At 38.8% G+C, this 16430-nt stretch overlaps 1 protein-coding gene across 1 annotated transcript in view; it reads left to right on the top strand.

Moving 5' to 3' along the window:
• Positions 1-14131, top strand: part of chrna8 (cholinergic receptor, nicotinic, alpha 8) — a 213734-nt gene extending 199603 nt beyond the window's left edge. The window contains exon 10 of the mRNA XM_072587536.1: positions 10634-14131. Within this exon, the coding sequence (XP_072443637.1) occupies positions 10634-11155 (522 nt within the window). The 3' untranslated portion in view covers positions 11156-14131. The remainder of the gene's footprint in view (positions 1-10633) is intronic.
• The last annotated feature ends 2299 nt before the right edge of the window (positions 14132-16430 follow it).

Genomic DNA, 16430 nt, shown 5'->3' with positions numbered 1-16430 from the left:
TTCCTTGGCCACCTGCTGCAAAGTGGTAGGGTTGGGGAGGGGTGTGATTTGGAGGACCTACACATGCAGCTGCTTCTGGGCTTGGCCAAGGCAGTCATGACCAATTACAGGCAGTGGGCTATGGGGGAGGTTGTTCAATCTTACTGTTTGTCTACTGTAATTATATCTAGGTTGGTGTCCCGGGAGAGGGAGGATACAGTGTCCATTGGCATACCCGAGGCCTACTGCAATCAGGTGGGCAGCATAGGAGCTGGAGTTCATCATCAAACCCAAAATTCAAATTTTATTTTAAATTTCACAGAATCACAGAACTATTATAGTGCAGAGGAGGCCATTTGGCCCCTCATGTCTGCACTACCTCTGTTACCTAGCACCAACCTCCTGCCTTTTTCCCATATTCTTCCATGTCATTAGTATCCAAAAAAGTATCCAATGCTATCTTGAATGCCTCAATTGACCCTGCCTCTACACATTCCATACCCCAACAACTTGCTCCTTGAAAATGTTTATTTTTTCACACATTACCCTTGCTTCATTTGCACATCACTTTAATTCTACACCTTCTTGTTCATTTGCTCTTTTACAAATGCAAACAGCTTCACCCTATCTGTCCAGACCACTCTCAATTTTGAAAGTCTGAATACTATCTTCTCTCAGCTACCTTCTCTTCAGGAAGGAGAGGATGTTTGGCTCATTTGCTTTTACTGGTCAGTGCATTGAGTATAGGAGTTGGGAGGTCATGTTGTGACTGTATAGGACGTTGGTTAGGCCACTTTAGGAATACTGTATTCAATTCTGGTCTCCCTGCTATAGGAAGAATGTTGTGAAACTCAAAAGGGTTCAGAAAAGATTTACAAGGATATTGCCAGGGTTGGAGGGTTTGATCTACACGGAGAAATTGAATAGGCTGGGGCCATCTTCCCTGGAGCCTGGGAGGCTGAGGGGTGACCTTACAGAGGTTTATAAAATTATGTGGGGGAATGGACAAGGTAAATATACAAAGTCTTTTCCATGGGGTGGGGGAGTCCAAAACTAGAAGGCATAGGTTTAAAGTGAGAGGGGAAAGATTTAAGAGCGACCTAAGGGAGAGCTTTTTCATGCAGAGCAGTAATGAATGTGCTGTCAGAGGCAGCAGTGGAGGCTAGTAGGATTATAACATTTAGAAATCACCTGGATGGGTAGATGAATAGGAATGGTTTAGAAGTAGATAGGCCAAATGCTGGCAAACGGAACTAGATTAATTTAGAATACCTGGTCAGCATGGATGAGTTGAATTGAAGGGTCTGTTTCCATTCTGCACAGCTCTATGTCGTTCACTTTAACCTGAAAACTAAAGATTCTTATACCTGAAACTTGTAAGTTGCTTTATCGCTCTCTCCAATACATTTGTACCTTTCCTACAATTGTACACAGCACTCCTGCTGAGGTCTAACAAGCGTCATTTACAAGTTTAGCATCATCTGCTTGCTCTTTACTCAGTCCAAATTAATAAAGCTGAGAGCACTGATTACTTTATTAACTGCTCTGCCCCACCACCTTCAGTGATCTGTGCACATATATATCCAGATCCATGTGTGCCTAAAACCTCCCGCAGAATTGCACCCACCATTTTGTACTGTACTTTAGTGTCTTTCCAACCAAAGTTCATCACCTCACATGTCTCTGCATTGAATCTCATCTTGGAGAAAGTGAGGACTGCAGATGCTGGAGATCAGATAGAAGAGTGGTGCTGGAAAAGCACAGCCAGTCAAACAACATCCAAGGAGCAGGTGAATCAATGGTTCGAGCATAAACCTTTCATCAGGAAGGGTTGTTTAGTGCGTGTGTCCCACCTGGTCCTCAACTTCCACTCCACCAACCTCCGGGTACATTGCATCATCCTCCCGCCATTTCTGCCACCTACAAGCAGACCCCACCACCAGGGATATATTTCCATTCCTGCCCCTTTCTGCATTCCAAAGAAACCATTCCCTCCACAACTCCCTTGTCAGCTCCACGCCCCACCCCCCACCAACCCACTTTCCACACCTGGCACCTTCCCCTGCCACTGCAAGATGTGCAAACCCTGTGCCCACATCTCCTCCCTTACGTCCGTCCAAGGCCCTGAAGAACCCTTCCACATCTAACTGAGATTTGCCTGTATTTCCACACTCATTTAACTATGTCCATTGCTCCCAATGTGATCTCCCCTACATTGAGGTGACAGAATGCCAACTCACAGAATATTTCTGAAAACATCTCTGGAAACATTTCAGAAAACATTTCAGAAAACAACCCCACCACTCTGTGGCCGAATACTTCAACTCCCCCTCCCACTCTGCCAAGGACATGCAAGTCTTGGGCCTCCTCCACTGCCAAATCCTAACCACCTGGCACCTGGAGGAAGAACTCCTCATCTTCTGCCTCTAGATCCTCCAACACCATGGGATCAATGTGGATTTCACCATTTTCCTCAATTCCCCTCCCCCGACCTTATCCCAGATCCAACCTTTCAACTCGGCGCCATCCTCTTGAACTGTCCTACCTGTTCATCTTCCTTCTCATCTATCCACTCTACCCTCCTCTTTGACCTATCACCTTCACCCCCACCTTCATCTACCTATCGCTTTCCCAGCTACCTTCCTCCCAACCCCACCCCCCTCCCATTTATCTCTCAGCTGCCTTGTGCCACAAGCCTCATTCCTGATGAAGGGCTTATGCTCGATTCTCCTGCTCCCCGGATGCTGCCTGACCTGCTGTGGTTTTCCAGCACCACACTCTTCGACATTGAATCTCATCTGCCCACTCCACCATCTTGTCAATTTGTTGTTTCCTTTCACAATTTCATTTGTAATCACTGGACCCCTTTCAGGGGCTGTTTGAAATTAATTTTGTCTGTATTGTTTTGAGGAATCAAATAACCTAATTAAAGAGACCCTGCTGAGTTAATATTTTATGAATCAACCCATTATCAAGAAAAAAAGTGTCAATTTTCATACTGCAGCAATGAGCATGTGATCAGATTGACCCAGATTTGAGTATTTTAAGATCATCTGATTTTATAAGGCAAATGTTTCATGAGTTTTTAATTTGCCTATTTCAAGTGGGTCAGACAGTGAACAGCTCCAAGGCAGTAAAAAAAAGGTGCCATTTTTGATCCTGTACCAAGTCTGAGGGGCTATTTATTCAGCTTCTCACATTGGAAAATGCCATTAAATGTGAATCTTCCAGCACCACACTGAGGCAAACACCTTTTAATGACTGTCTCATTAGTCTCTTGAAGGTTGATTAGGTTGTATATCCTGTAAACAAGGCCATGAATTCCTGGTCTGCTGAGTTGCATTAGTCCAGTGGTGTTTGGCTCATCTAGTTTCATTTATTTAAACATCAACACTCTCATCAAGTATGAAACATAGCGCATTATGCCATCTTAATGTTAAACTTCCTGAGCCATAGATGTAAGTTACATAGACAGAATCTCTTTCTCTTTCTATCCAGAAGTGTTATCACACACAAAGGAGTGCCTTCCCACCACCAAAATCCCTGTGATTTTTAAAAAATGAGTAACCGTCACCAGTTTAAAAAAACGCCTAGTCAGTTGAATATTTACATGCAATGCCCATTAAAGGCAATGCAATCCATTAAAGGTGAATGGGGTTAGGAAGAGCAGGATGGGGCTAAATCAAAATGTTGTTGAAGGGGGTAATAAAGCACTGTATCTCCTGCGGTGCCTATCTCTCTCTAAAAGCATCAAGAGCCTTCTCCAAGGACACCTGGGCATGAACGTAATCACGGATGAGGGCAGGAGACAGAATCTCTTAAAATGCCAATGAAATAAATAACGGCAGATCATTGTTGTCACCTTATTCATCACTAATTACTCCAACATGCGTTAAACAGGCTTTATGAAAGGGGAACATGGTTTGATATTTTTCTTCCATTCCAATCATGAATAATATAGGAAAGTACAGCTCATTATAAACTATGTCTTAAACCTGAAACTATTTTTTTGTTTCCTGTATTCTTTCATTATTATAATCAGTAGAATACTTCCAAGCCATTGCTTCTGTTAGGAATGTATTACTGGGGAAATCTGGCAGTGCAGAAGATGCCACAGGGGAAACACTGAGAAACAATCGCACAGCCTTCGAGGCCTTTATGTGGAGTGCATTAATTTAATTAAATCTGAATATTTATAATGCAGCCTGACCTATTTTTGATTAAAGCAAATTAACGTGCTCCACAATATTTGTCTGAATAAATATCAAGATGCACAGTGGCCTTCGAATCTTCATAAATAATTTGTAATGATGGACTGTTTTTTCAGGACTAATGGGGAACTCAAATCCATGTTAACTCAGAGGGTGGTCTGCTGAAATCAAGTGCCCTCAAGCATTTAAGTGACCACAATAGGGTCTTTGCAAATTGTGTTCCCTGGTGGCAGCAGTTGTGCCTTTTGAGAGCAGCTAGCCAATCTGGGGTTAGTAGAAAGTGAGGACTGCAGATGCTGGTGATCCAAGTCAAAACATGTGGTACTGGAAAAGCACAGCATAGCAACATCTGAGGAGCAAGAGAGTTGACACTTTGGGCATAAGCTTTTCATCAAGAATTGCTTCCTGATGCTTTTCAAGAGCAGCCAGCATATCTGAGGTTAGTAGAAAGTGAGGACCGCAGATGCTAGAGATCCGAGTCAAACAGTGTGGTGCTGGAAAAGCACAGCAGATCAGGCAGCATCTGAGGAGCAGGAGAGTCAATATTTCGGGCAAGGCCTTCATCAGGAAGCCTTTTGTGCTTTTCAAGCACCACACTTTTTGACAGCCAGTCTGGGGTTGTCAGCTACTAGTTGCCCAGAAACATCATGGATCTCTGACTAAATCAGATTGGATTCAAAAGGTGGAGTCCTCATAGAGATGAAGTTCCACTTTCACAATAAGGATATGCTCTATCATGTATGGCATTGTCACGGAGCTAGATGATTTCAAACATATCCAGCAACTCTAAAAGGGGTATCCATGAGGTGCTGTGGGCCATCAGTCATAGCAGAATTATATTCAGTTGCAATCTGCAACCTCATAGTCTGACATATCATCCACTCTATCATTTCTGTAAAGTCAGCGGATCAACAGTGGCGCAGTGAAGAGCACAGGAAGGCATGCCAGGAACAGCAACAGTATATCTAAAATTGTGGTGTCAATCTGGTGAAGCTACAATCTGGGACTGCTTTTGTGTCCAACAGCTTAAGCAGCGAAAGACAGACCTAAGTGATTCCACTCCCAAACAATCAGATTGTAGATCTGCTGTCCTGCCACATCCAGTTGTGAATGGTGGTGGACGGTTAAGCAAGTTGCTGGAGGAGGAGCTTCCACAAATATCAGCATTCTGAGGAGTCTGCCACAGCTACATCTCCTATTAGTTTTACACACTCAAGACTGTGTGGCCAAATTCTGCCCCAACTCCAGTTACAAGTTTGCTGACAATACCACCATTGCAGGATGGATCTGAAACAATGACAAGACAGATTGCAGGAAAGAGATTAAGTGCTTGGTGGCATGGTGTAAGGACAACAATCTCTCTATCAATGTCAACAAGATGAAGGAGTTGGTCATTGATTTCAGGAAGTGGAGTGGAGGCTATCAATGGAGCAGAGGTGGAGATGGTTGAGAGCATCAAGTTCCTGGAACTATCACCAATAATCTTTCCTGGTCCACCCATGTTGACTCAATGGTCAAGAAAACACAACAGTGTCTCTACTTCCTGAGGAGGCTAAGGAAATTTGGCATGTCCACAAGACTCTTACCAATTTTTTACAGATGCACCATAGAAAGCATTTTATCTGAATGCATCACAGCATGGTTTAACAACTGCTGTTCCCAAGACCACAAGAAACTCTGTTCACAGAGTCCAGTCCACCTCACAAACCAACTTTCCATCTATTGACTGCAAGAAAGCAACCAACATAAACAAAGTCCCATCCCAGTTATACTCTCTTCCACCCTCTTCCTTTAGGCAGAAGATATAAAAGCTTATGTATATGTACAAATACATTCAAGAACAGCTTCTTCCCTACCGTTATTAGTCTTCTGAATGGACCTCTCAAATTTTAAATTTAATGTTGGTCTTGCTTTCTGTGCACCATTTCTGTAGCCGTAACATTGTATTACACTAATGCACTTTGTATGGTACAATCTGCCTGTACTGCATGCAAAACAAAACATTTCACTATATCTAGATACATGTGACAATACATCAAATCAAATAACAATGACTAATGTAACTTGTACCTGATTGTTAACAGAATAAACTAAATCTTATTCAAATAAAACCCTCATCTCGTTATGACTTGACCAAGATTATTCTGCTACCACTGTAAACCAAGTAGGTGTTAGACCTAGTCAAGGGAGGAGGAATGTAGTAGCATCCTTCCACTCAAAATATCTAATGGTGATAAGTAATAGATGTTGTTGCTTAACACTACAAAAATTCATTGAACCCAAAGGAAGAATGTTGCAGAAGACTAAATGTGTTTACAGCTTTAAAGACTTTACTGCTTTAAGAAGTATTTAGACAGTCAACCACTGCAATCACTTGAACAAATATGTAGGCAGTGTGGATGGACCGACTGGGATGAGAAAAATTCCAAGCTAGTCTTGATTAAGTCTGGTAAGAAGTGCTGAAGAAGCAGTGAGGACTAGAAAGAGCTAGATCCACTTGACAGTTGGAGATTCAATCAAGAAACAAGAATCTATCAAAGCTTCCCAGCTAAACTCCTGGGATTATTTACATATTGTGGCTCCAAAAATGACAATCCCTATTGGGCAAGGGGACAGTTAACAGCACAAAACACACAGAGAGAAGTGTAACAATGGAAACAGGAGTACTTAGAGCTCATAATGATTGTTACTGCAATAGACAATTGGCATCATTAGCCATGGGGCCAGTGGGTATATCAGAATCTATAAAAGTACTTTACATGGAGGATGCAGCATCAGGAACATTGTAAAGCAGAATTAATATGACAAAGGAAACCAGTTAAAAGCTAAAGCATGCAGGGTCAAAGAAAAGATGATCAGAAGCTGGAAACCTTCATTTTAATTGCAAAGATATGGGAAAATATTGAGATACAACATTATTATTTAAAACATTGAAATAAGGAAAAGAGCATTGCTAAACTCTGTGATTTAACTGATTTAAGACCAGGAAAGTAAATAGCCATTTACAGAAGCAAAGGTCTTCGAGGCCAAGAGATTACATTAGCAATGAGATACTGAAGAATGTACAAGTAAGAAGAATAATTAATCACAGTAGGAAAATATGGCAGCAGGAATAATATCAACTGGAAGATTTAATATCAGAAATGGGTCAAGTCGAACACAGTTGTGAGCATCTTGGAGAAAAGATGGAGCAGCTTCAGCTATTAAAGATAATTCAGATAAATTAGGACAGTTTTCCTCAGAAGAGAAGGCTGAGAGGATATTGTGGTTTTAAAATCATATGGGGTCTGAACGGAATCAATAAGGAGAAGCTTGTGAAAGGGTCTAGAACCAGAGGGCACGTGTTTAAATGAATCTGAAATGACTTAATCTGGAAGGCATTAGACAATACTCCATTATCAGTCTTGTTTCTAAGCTCAAGATTCCAGTTGCAATGCTTACTGCCATTCCTACTTCAGTATTGAAGCTCCATGATCCTTAACCCACATAGCAATTAAACTGATGTGCTAAAGGAAAGTTACAAATAACCTCGGTTAATAGGATCAGTGGACCAATATAAATTATGATGTGTTTAAAGGAATGTTCCTTCTTTAACATCTAACTACAGAAGAACCTTGATTATCCGATATTCGATTATACGAATTTTGGATTATCCAGTCAAGATTGCAAGGTCCCGATGCTTGGCTAAATGTGTCATCCGGCATTCAATTATCCAAAGAAAATATTCCCTGCCCATGTCATTCGCATAATCGAGGTTCCTCTGTATGTTTCTTTCCCAACAATGGCATTTTAGAACATAAACAAAGTGCCGGAGAAACTCAGCAGGTTTGGCAGCATTTGTGGAGAGAGAAACGGGTTACACTACAAGTTACACTATGACTTTTCAAAACTGGTCTTTAAACAAAACCTTGAATGGAGATAAATTGGGAAAGATGCAAAGTGGTGGTGATTCAGTGTCACCTATTGTTGGATCACACATTTTCCACTGAGAGCCCAGGCCTGGTGGTAGTGTCAGATAACCTTCATTGCAATTTACAGCTAAATTGCAGCAACAGCAAAAAGGTACACACAAAGCTTTTGAACGTCTTATGCATTTCAAGCTTAGAGTGCACATGCCCCCAGTTTGATTGCTATTGGTCCGTGATGTCAGGTTATCCCTCTGTAATTGGCTCTTGGGTGCAGCATCTTACACAATTCAAACTTGCTAATCACCGAAATGGGCAGGCTTGTTTCCACCTGCCCCAGTCTTTCATAATGTTTTACCAGACCTCCTTATCTTTCTCCTTGAGGCTTTTCATAATGGATACTGTATTCAAGTAACATTTGGCAGCTGTATTGTGTTAACTGCCTATCAATTAGATATTTGCCTATTACTTCATAACCTCTTAAATTGCTCATTTCAGGGAATACAAAAGAATATTGATTTTTAATCAGTTCCAATAAAGTTGTGTGTTTGCACCTAATGTTAGCATTCTTTGGATAACAAGTTATGTCTTAATCTGTTAATTCAATCCACATTCCAATATCTGCTAATTTCTATATTCATTCCTCTCTGGAATGAGAAGGGGAGCCACTTTTACTGTCTGAAACTGGTTTGAATCTTTTCCTCTAATGGTGATTTCGTGTATATGAGTACGTTTATAGCTACTTTGGAATTTATATCTACGATTATGTAAAGGATCTTAACTAAAACATAGACTTAATGTTGTAACAGGTTGATTAAATTATTCAAGAGAAACAACTAGTTAAATGTTAAACAATTGCAGCTACACGTTTTATCTCATTTAAGCAACCTTGATAGTAGAGAGTTAGTATTGTTTTACTTGCAGAGACTATGTTAAGCAAATATTTTTCCACATGCTCTAATTACTATCAGGCATATTCTACAGCAATAGTCATGGACAGGTATCAGCTATTTTGTGCCACTCAGTTATGGGCAGTCCTAACATCCATTTTAATTTTCAGAATTAAATCCACTCCATCTGAGAAAGAACAAAGAGACAATAAAAAAAACATTCTACACAAGTGTGTTTCCTGAAAAAAAAATTATTTTGCAAATGCATTGCTGAAGTTCAGTTATAATATACAGTTTAATGAACTTACAATCAATAAATTCTTGGTAGAACAGTACTTAAACATTGCTAAAAGAAGACAAGAGTTTGAATGTTTTTACTTTGCATTTATCAGAACTGTGGCACAAGAAAGAGTCTTGAAAAGTTATGCACTATGATAAGAGGGTGCTATTTAGTTGGGCTATCATTGACATGGAGGTGCAGCAGGTTACATGGGCAAGAGTTTGACCAACCAGAATCTCCACCTGCTTCATCTAAGAATTAAGATTAATGGTAAACTCTTTTTGATAGCATTGTTATATCAATAATGCCCTGTCAAACTTACTGTACCAATCAAAGAAACAAATTGAGTTACCATTGGAGCTGTTATGATTGTTATGAAGGTGCAGAGTTCCTGTACCTTTTGAGTGTTGAAAAACTAGCAAGGCCTGCCTGACACAACACAAAGTGTTCTGAACAAGGTAACATTGTAATATTTGGTCAAAACAGCTAGCAGTAGCTGGGTTGCCATGAGACAAAAACAAATTCAATTTCGGCCAATCAGTTTAAATTATGCCCCAAGGTACCAAACTCCAATCAAGTTTGAATGTAGTATTTTGATAATATTAAAGCCAATGAAATGATCCGATGTTTTGGAGTAGAAAACCGGATATTTTTGAACAGTTGAGAGAGAGCTGCCAAAGACCAACAGATGTAGGCTGCTAGTTTAAGAGCTCTCTGAGAGGTACCTGCCTGTGGAAGAAGTCTGCGGAGCAGAACATCGCAACTGATCTGGAGAGAATCTACAAAGGAGATTTGGCAAAGTTGGCTGGTTTTGAAACAACATTTTTTCGTAAATCATAATCGTGACTTTTTTTTCTTGGATTTATATTGTACAGTGGGAAGTAAAAGATAGGTTTAAGAGAAAGGAATTGTAAATAGTTGTTAGTTAATATTCACTGTTAGACTTAAAGAATAAAGTTGCTAATTTTTACTTTAAATAATGACCTATGGAATAGTTCTTTGCCTTTCGAATTTTAATAGATTATAGCACAGGGTGAATCTTTTCTGTTTTGCTGGTTTAAATTAGCAGAGGAGTTTACCCCATGTCATAACATGATGTACTGTACTAAATGAAGAAGAGCAAGCAAATTCTCATCAGTGTCTTAGACAATATTTATAGCTTAACACCGTTGAAACAGAGTATCTGGCTAGGAACACATTTATTATTTGTAGAAGCTAACTGTGCACTAATTGCCTACTTTGTTTCCCATATTACAGTACTTTAGAAGAACTTAATTGGGTTTAAAATGCTATAGAACTATGCTGTGGCCATGGAAGATCAAAATATGTAATAATGAGCATTTTCTTTTCTCCTGGTTTTTCTAATAGGTCCGAGTGGTGTTGTTGAATTGGTGTGCTTGGTTTCTTCGCATGAAGAAACCTGGAGATGGAAGGAGCAGTGTGCCTTGCAGGTACAATCAGCAGCAGCAACAAAGCTTCAGCACCATGGAGATGAGTGGAATGCCCAGTCAGCGGTCTGGCAATGGCAACATGATCTACTTCGGTTATCACACTATGGAGAACCCATGCTGCCCTGTCAGTGCTGATTCAGGTGTGATGTGCGGTCGGATCACTTGCTCGCCTTCCAAGGACAGTGGCTGTGCCCAGAGCACCCCTATGGTTGGAAGCTCTCTGGAGATCGTGAAGATTCTAGAGGAGCTTCAGTTCATTGCCAAGCGTTTCCGGGACCAAGATGAGGGTGAAGTCCTCTGCAGTGAATGGAAGTTTGCTGCTGCCGTGGTTGACAGATTGTGCTTAGTGGCATTTACAGTGTTTTCTATAATTTGTACATTTGCCATTTTAATGTCAGCCCCTAATTTCATAGAAGCAGTTTCAAAAGATTTTGCATGAGGCTTGATTTGATTCACCAAAATGCACTATCTCTGAACAAATCTTCAGATGTCAGCAACACAAGAATACAAGAGGGGCTAAGGACCATATTTGAACAAAAGGATATTCAGGAAAGTAATTTCGCAGAAAGCCCAATATAAATCCTCTTCATTCCTATCACTGAAACATTTTTTTTAAAAACAAGATTGCCATTCATTTTATATTACCATTTAATGCAAGTACATTTGATGAGAGAAGAGTTCCTTACCCTTAATGATGCATTTAAAGGCTTTGAAATTATATACATGCTTACAAAAAGATCTTGATGACATGGCCTGACAATTCAATTACTTCCTAGTTAAAAACTGCCCGGCCAAGTCTTGGCCCCACAGTAATAGAAATGATAACAAGAAATTCAGCAATGTATGTTGGAGACAAAATTCCTCCTTTACCAAAACACAAATGGATGTCTGTTTTTCTCTGACATTTGTTAGAAGAAAATCAAACAAGTAAGTTTCACTTTTAATGTAATTGGATCAATTCATGATTAATGATGATAAAAACAGACATGCACTTTTTTTTCTGTTAAATAAGGAATCTTTGAACTGAACAGTTTATGATATGTAAAACAGGGAAAAAAATGTTTTGTGACACTGTGATATAGCTAAATCCCAAAACAGAAATACACAGCTGAATATACTTATATTTCCAATATGGTCACTCCCTCCCAAGAGTCTGTCCTTTGTTAATATTTGGTCATGTGAGCAGGGAAAATAGTTAAATATTAATACATTTGAAACAATAAATATTTAAAATGTTGTTTCACTGGAGGTAGTGACAAGTAGTGGGTCTTTCACAAGAAGAACCTGTAATTTGTATATGATGCTTATGATGGAGCAACTAGGGAGTTTAATGCAATTGTTAAGAACAACTGGGGCTAACCATCACTGCTAAGATGTAGTATGTAACATATGGCTCACATGGAGAAAACCTGTTTATTAAAAATGGATGATGAACTACACTGCATGGAATATTATGGGAGGCTTAACAAATTATACATTGATTAGGTACATGGGTATACAATCTAAAACAAAGCCTTATTTAGTAAATTGGCATGAATGATCACTCCTCACATTGAACAAAAGGAAGAAAGACTTCTCTTTGGTGACTTGATCAATATAAATCCCTCAACCAATTTCACTAGAAAGAGTTACCTGCTTGTTATTTCATTGCTATTTGAGGCACTTTAATGCTTGCAGTCTGACTGCTGGTTATCGAACATTACAGTAATGATTACACTTTAGCAATACTTTATTGGCTGTGAAGCATGTTAAGACATCGAGAGGTTATGCAAGGTTCTATATAACTGCAAGTTCTTTCTTCCTCTCTCGTAACTATCATTAGGTAGAATTTGTGGTAAAGAATCAGATTATTCAGCCCAACTACTTTGTGCTGGTGTTTTAACATTATGCAAGTTGCCTCACACCTCACATCTAACATTTTTAGCACATCTTCCTATCCTGATCTTCTTCGTGCATTTATCTAACTTATCATCAAGGCCATCTATGCTACTCACTTCAGCTACTCCATGTGGTAGCATGATACATGTCCCAGCTACTTATGTAGTAAAATATTGTATCACATCATTTGACAAACAAGCAGCTGAATTCAGCATGTACCGCTTTTTTTCCCGAAAAGCCTGTAGAATAACTATTACTCAAACCAGAGGTGCAAATTAGAAAAAAAAAGTATTGTGTAGATGAATTAGCAACAGATGGGTTGGAGAAGAGCTATGTTGGCTGTAAAAGCATATTTGTGAATTAGATCTTCAGCTCTTTTGCACAGTTTCTTGCACCTAGAAGGTAAATGACCTTCAGTTACTTATGGAGTTATGGTCCTATTTATTAGTAATGTCCAATGTGTATGTGCTAGTTTGTGCTACAGCCTCAGAAATGAGGTGTGTTTCTGGTACTTAATGCTTTGCTGAAAATTTTCATATGTTAATTAATGATATAAAAAAATTGAAGTGCATATATTTGCACAAGGTGATGTACAAGGGCAATCAACTATTTTAAAGGGCATTAGTATTTCGTGCCACTGATCAAATTTATTATCGCTCTAATAATTAGTCTAGTCTGTTCTGACATCTGTCAAAAACTATGCTGTTACTATTATAATGTGTTTCTCTTGCAATGTGTACTTTCTTTGATCAGTTATTTGAATTAAATTATGCACTGGGGAAAACCCAGATGCCCATTTATTTAATGGTTGCTGTTGTATTCCAGACAAGATGTCTTTAGCCACTTAGCAGCTACTTGAATTGTGTTACCTATTATCCATTACCTTGATTTGTGTTTTCTCTCTCAACTTCAATCAAGTCTATGTACTAAACTGGTTGCTTTATGACTCTCTGTGATATTTAATTGCATTAAATTCTTTACAAACCCAAATGACCTGCTGTACTTTTGGTGTTTAGATTTCTGAGAAGTATGCTCAGAGTTTCATGTATTTAGCTGTCTTTCTATCCATATCCCAATTGATGTGATTGTATCTGGATGTAATACAAAAGCTTTACTTAGTTATATAACTGACTATAAATATGAGCTTTGTTAAATCTAATTGTTTCCTCTGTTTCTAATTGACCTGGCCCAAATGATATTTATTTTGAGATGTAATGGCATTATAACAACTTGATGTAAGTAATAGTGTAGGGTTGGGGCTTAAAAAATGGCTGCTTTTCATAATGATTAATAAATCATTTCCAACATGAATTGAAAACAAAATTTCTAGAAAAACTCAGCTGGTCTGGCAAAATCTATGAAGAAAGAAACAGAGCTAACTGATTGTCTTTAGCAACTGATGTGAGAAATCTAACAAATGTAAGTAATTTCTTAGACTTGTTGAGTGTTTTATGTTTCTGGTAAACAGAAGTTAAATGTAGCAGTAAATTTCATTTGTATTTTGTCCATCATTATTTCAGTGTTCAATTAAAGTTCATGCAAGTACCTGCTAGAGATGCTTAGTGTTTTGTGTAAACAGAAACAAGAAAAGTATTGGAACCATTGAATATTTGTAGGCAGTGGGTAGAACAGAGCTCAAATCTAGGAATATTCCAGGAATGCTTAATGAGTGGAATGATTGTCATGTATAATAGTCAAAATCTCTTCATTCTTATGGGACTGTGATGGTTTATTATACAAAGGAAACATGCAATGGTTAAAGATGATTTATCTATCTATAACAGACAATGGGGTAAATTTTATGCTTGGAAAATTGCGTGTTGCATCTCTTGCTGCTACCCACCCCCATATTTATGACATAATCGTATCAGGTTACCAATTAAATGCCATTGTGCTGATCTCCAAAACATGCAAGACAGCAGCTCTCAAAATCACTTGCCTTTCTTAAAGACAAATTCATGATCAATTAAGCTTGTTAACAATGCATTCATCCATAATTTTATGCTGTCCAGATTTTTCTGGCTTTGATCCAAAAACATTGAGGAAATATTTAAACCAACGAAAATGAGGTAGCACATATAGGGCAGGCAAGGCCAACCATCAGGAGCATGGTGAAGGTGAGGATGGTGGCCTTTTTTTGTGTGGCTTTTAATGAGAATATAAACAAATTATTTTGCGACTTTGAAATGATCAAAGACTAATTCTGAGAGCAGAGGAACTTCGTAATTCTAGCTTTGATCATGGCTCTACCCCTCTGCCACTTGGTCTGAGGTGAGAATGACTACCATTGGTATCAACGCAGCATTTTACAAAGTATAATATTTAGGAGCTTGAGCAAAACCTGCATTACCATTGCTGAATCCCCCATTAACAACATTTTGGGGATTACATTGACCAGAGACTGAACTGGATCAGCCATTTGAATACATGACAACAGGAGCAGGTCAGAGGCTAGGAATCCTACAATGAGTAACTCACCTCCTGACTCCCAATTCTTATCCATCATCTGCGAGGCACAATTTAAGAATGTGATGGAATACTCTCCACTTGACTGGATGAATGCAGCTCCAACAGCGCTCAAGAAGCTTAATACCATCTAGGACAAAGCCTCTAGCTTAATTGACACCCCATCCATTATCTGATGGATACTCCTAGACAACCTGACTCCACTATAATGGCATTAGACTTCATGGGGCAAATATTCAGTCATCTTAGAAGTTGCTGTTTTAAGTCACTGAAATGCTGTTGTCAGTCTTTCAAAACAAACCCAGTGGCTTCAACCCAATAAATAAATGCAATTTCCAATTGTAACAGTTTTTTCAGTGTCAAGAATTAGAAGCATACAGCATTACAAATCATAGATTTAAATATAACTGGTGTTCATTGTTAAGATCCAAAGACAGTTCAAGTGTTACATTAACACAAATTTATTTTGGATACATTGAAATTCAATGTGCAAAACATGTTTATTTTCTCTTCATTCAGTTAGACCTTATAATTAACCTTTCAGTTTTCTAGGTGCCATAACCAGAGATATCCAGCCCAGAAAACAGCCAGTGTGCAAGCACTTCTCAGATTATGAACACAAGCTGAAGTTGTTACAAATTGTTTGAAATTTGCTCCTATCTCAAGATGCAATCTGATTGCAGAGCAAAGAATACTTATGCTTAAATTTATAAAAATATTAAAATCCATAAAGCTATCCTGTCAGAATCATAGCAATATCACTATCATTAACACAAAAACTGCAGGTTGATGCAGAACAAACAAGAGTGCAACAGCAGGTTAAGCCAGAGTTTGCAAAGGAAGAGTGTGTTTATGATTTATAAAGGTTAAATCTATCATGAAAATGACATTTTGTGATGATTGCCAGATGTTTTCTTTCAAAGATTTAAAGGATAGTGCTTTTAAATGCCTTGACACTTCTGGCTGTGCAATTTAACAAGATAGTTTTGACACATACCTTTTCCAGATACGTTAATTGTTCCCATTTTTGACTACTGTATTTAAATCTGTGCACTTTTTAAGAACTCCAAAGGTACCTTATCACCTCCACAGAGCACCTGACTACCTCCAAATATGTTCTGAGACCATAGCCAAAGGGGACCTTGCTATTCAACCTATTCTGAGCAGATCTAAAACTAAAAATCTGTGTTTCATGTTAGAGGAATATAAAATCAGATTTGAGTGGAGGTAGCTAATGCTTTAAACATTAGCTGCTTCTGCAAGCTGCACATGTGTGAAACTCAGCCGGCTCACGTGAACATCGGAGATGCAGTGTTTGGGAATGGGACTGACAACTACCAATCATTTCCATAATTTTTTTCGGACTCTCT

Source organism: Chiloscyllium punctatum, chromosome 2 (genome assembly GCF_047496795.1).
Source record: "Chiloscyllium punctatum isolate Juve2018m chromosome 2, sChiPun1.3, whole genome shotgun sequence".
NCBI lineage: Eukaryota > Metazoa > Chordata > Chondrichthyes > Orectolobiformes > Hemiscylliidae > Chiloscyllium > Chiloscyllium punctatum.
The sequence above is the reverse complement of the archived record's forward strand: the minus strand, read 5'-3'. Positions and strand labels throughout refer to the sequence as shown.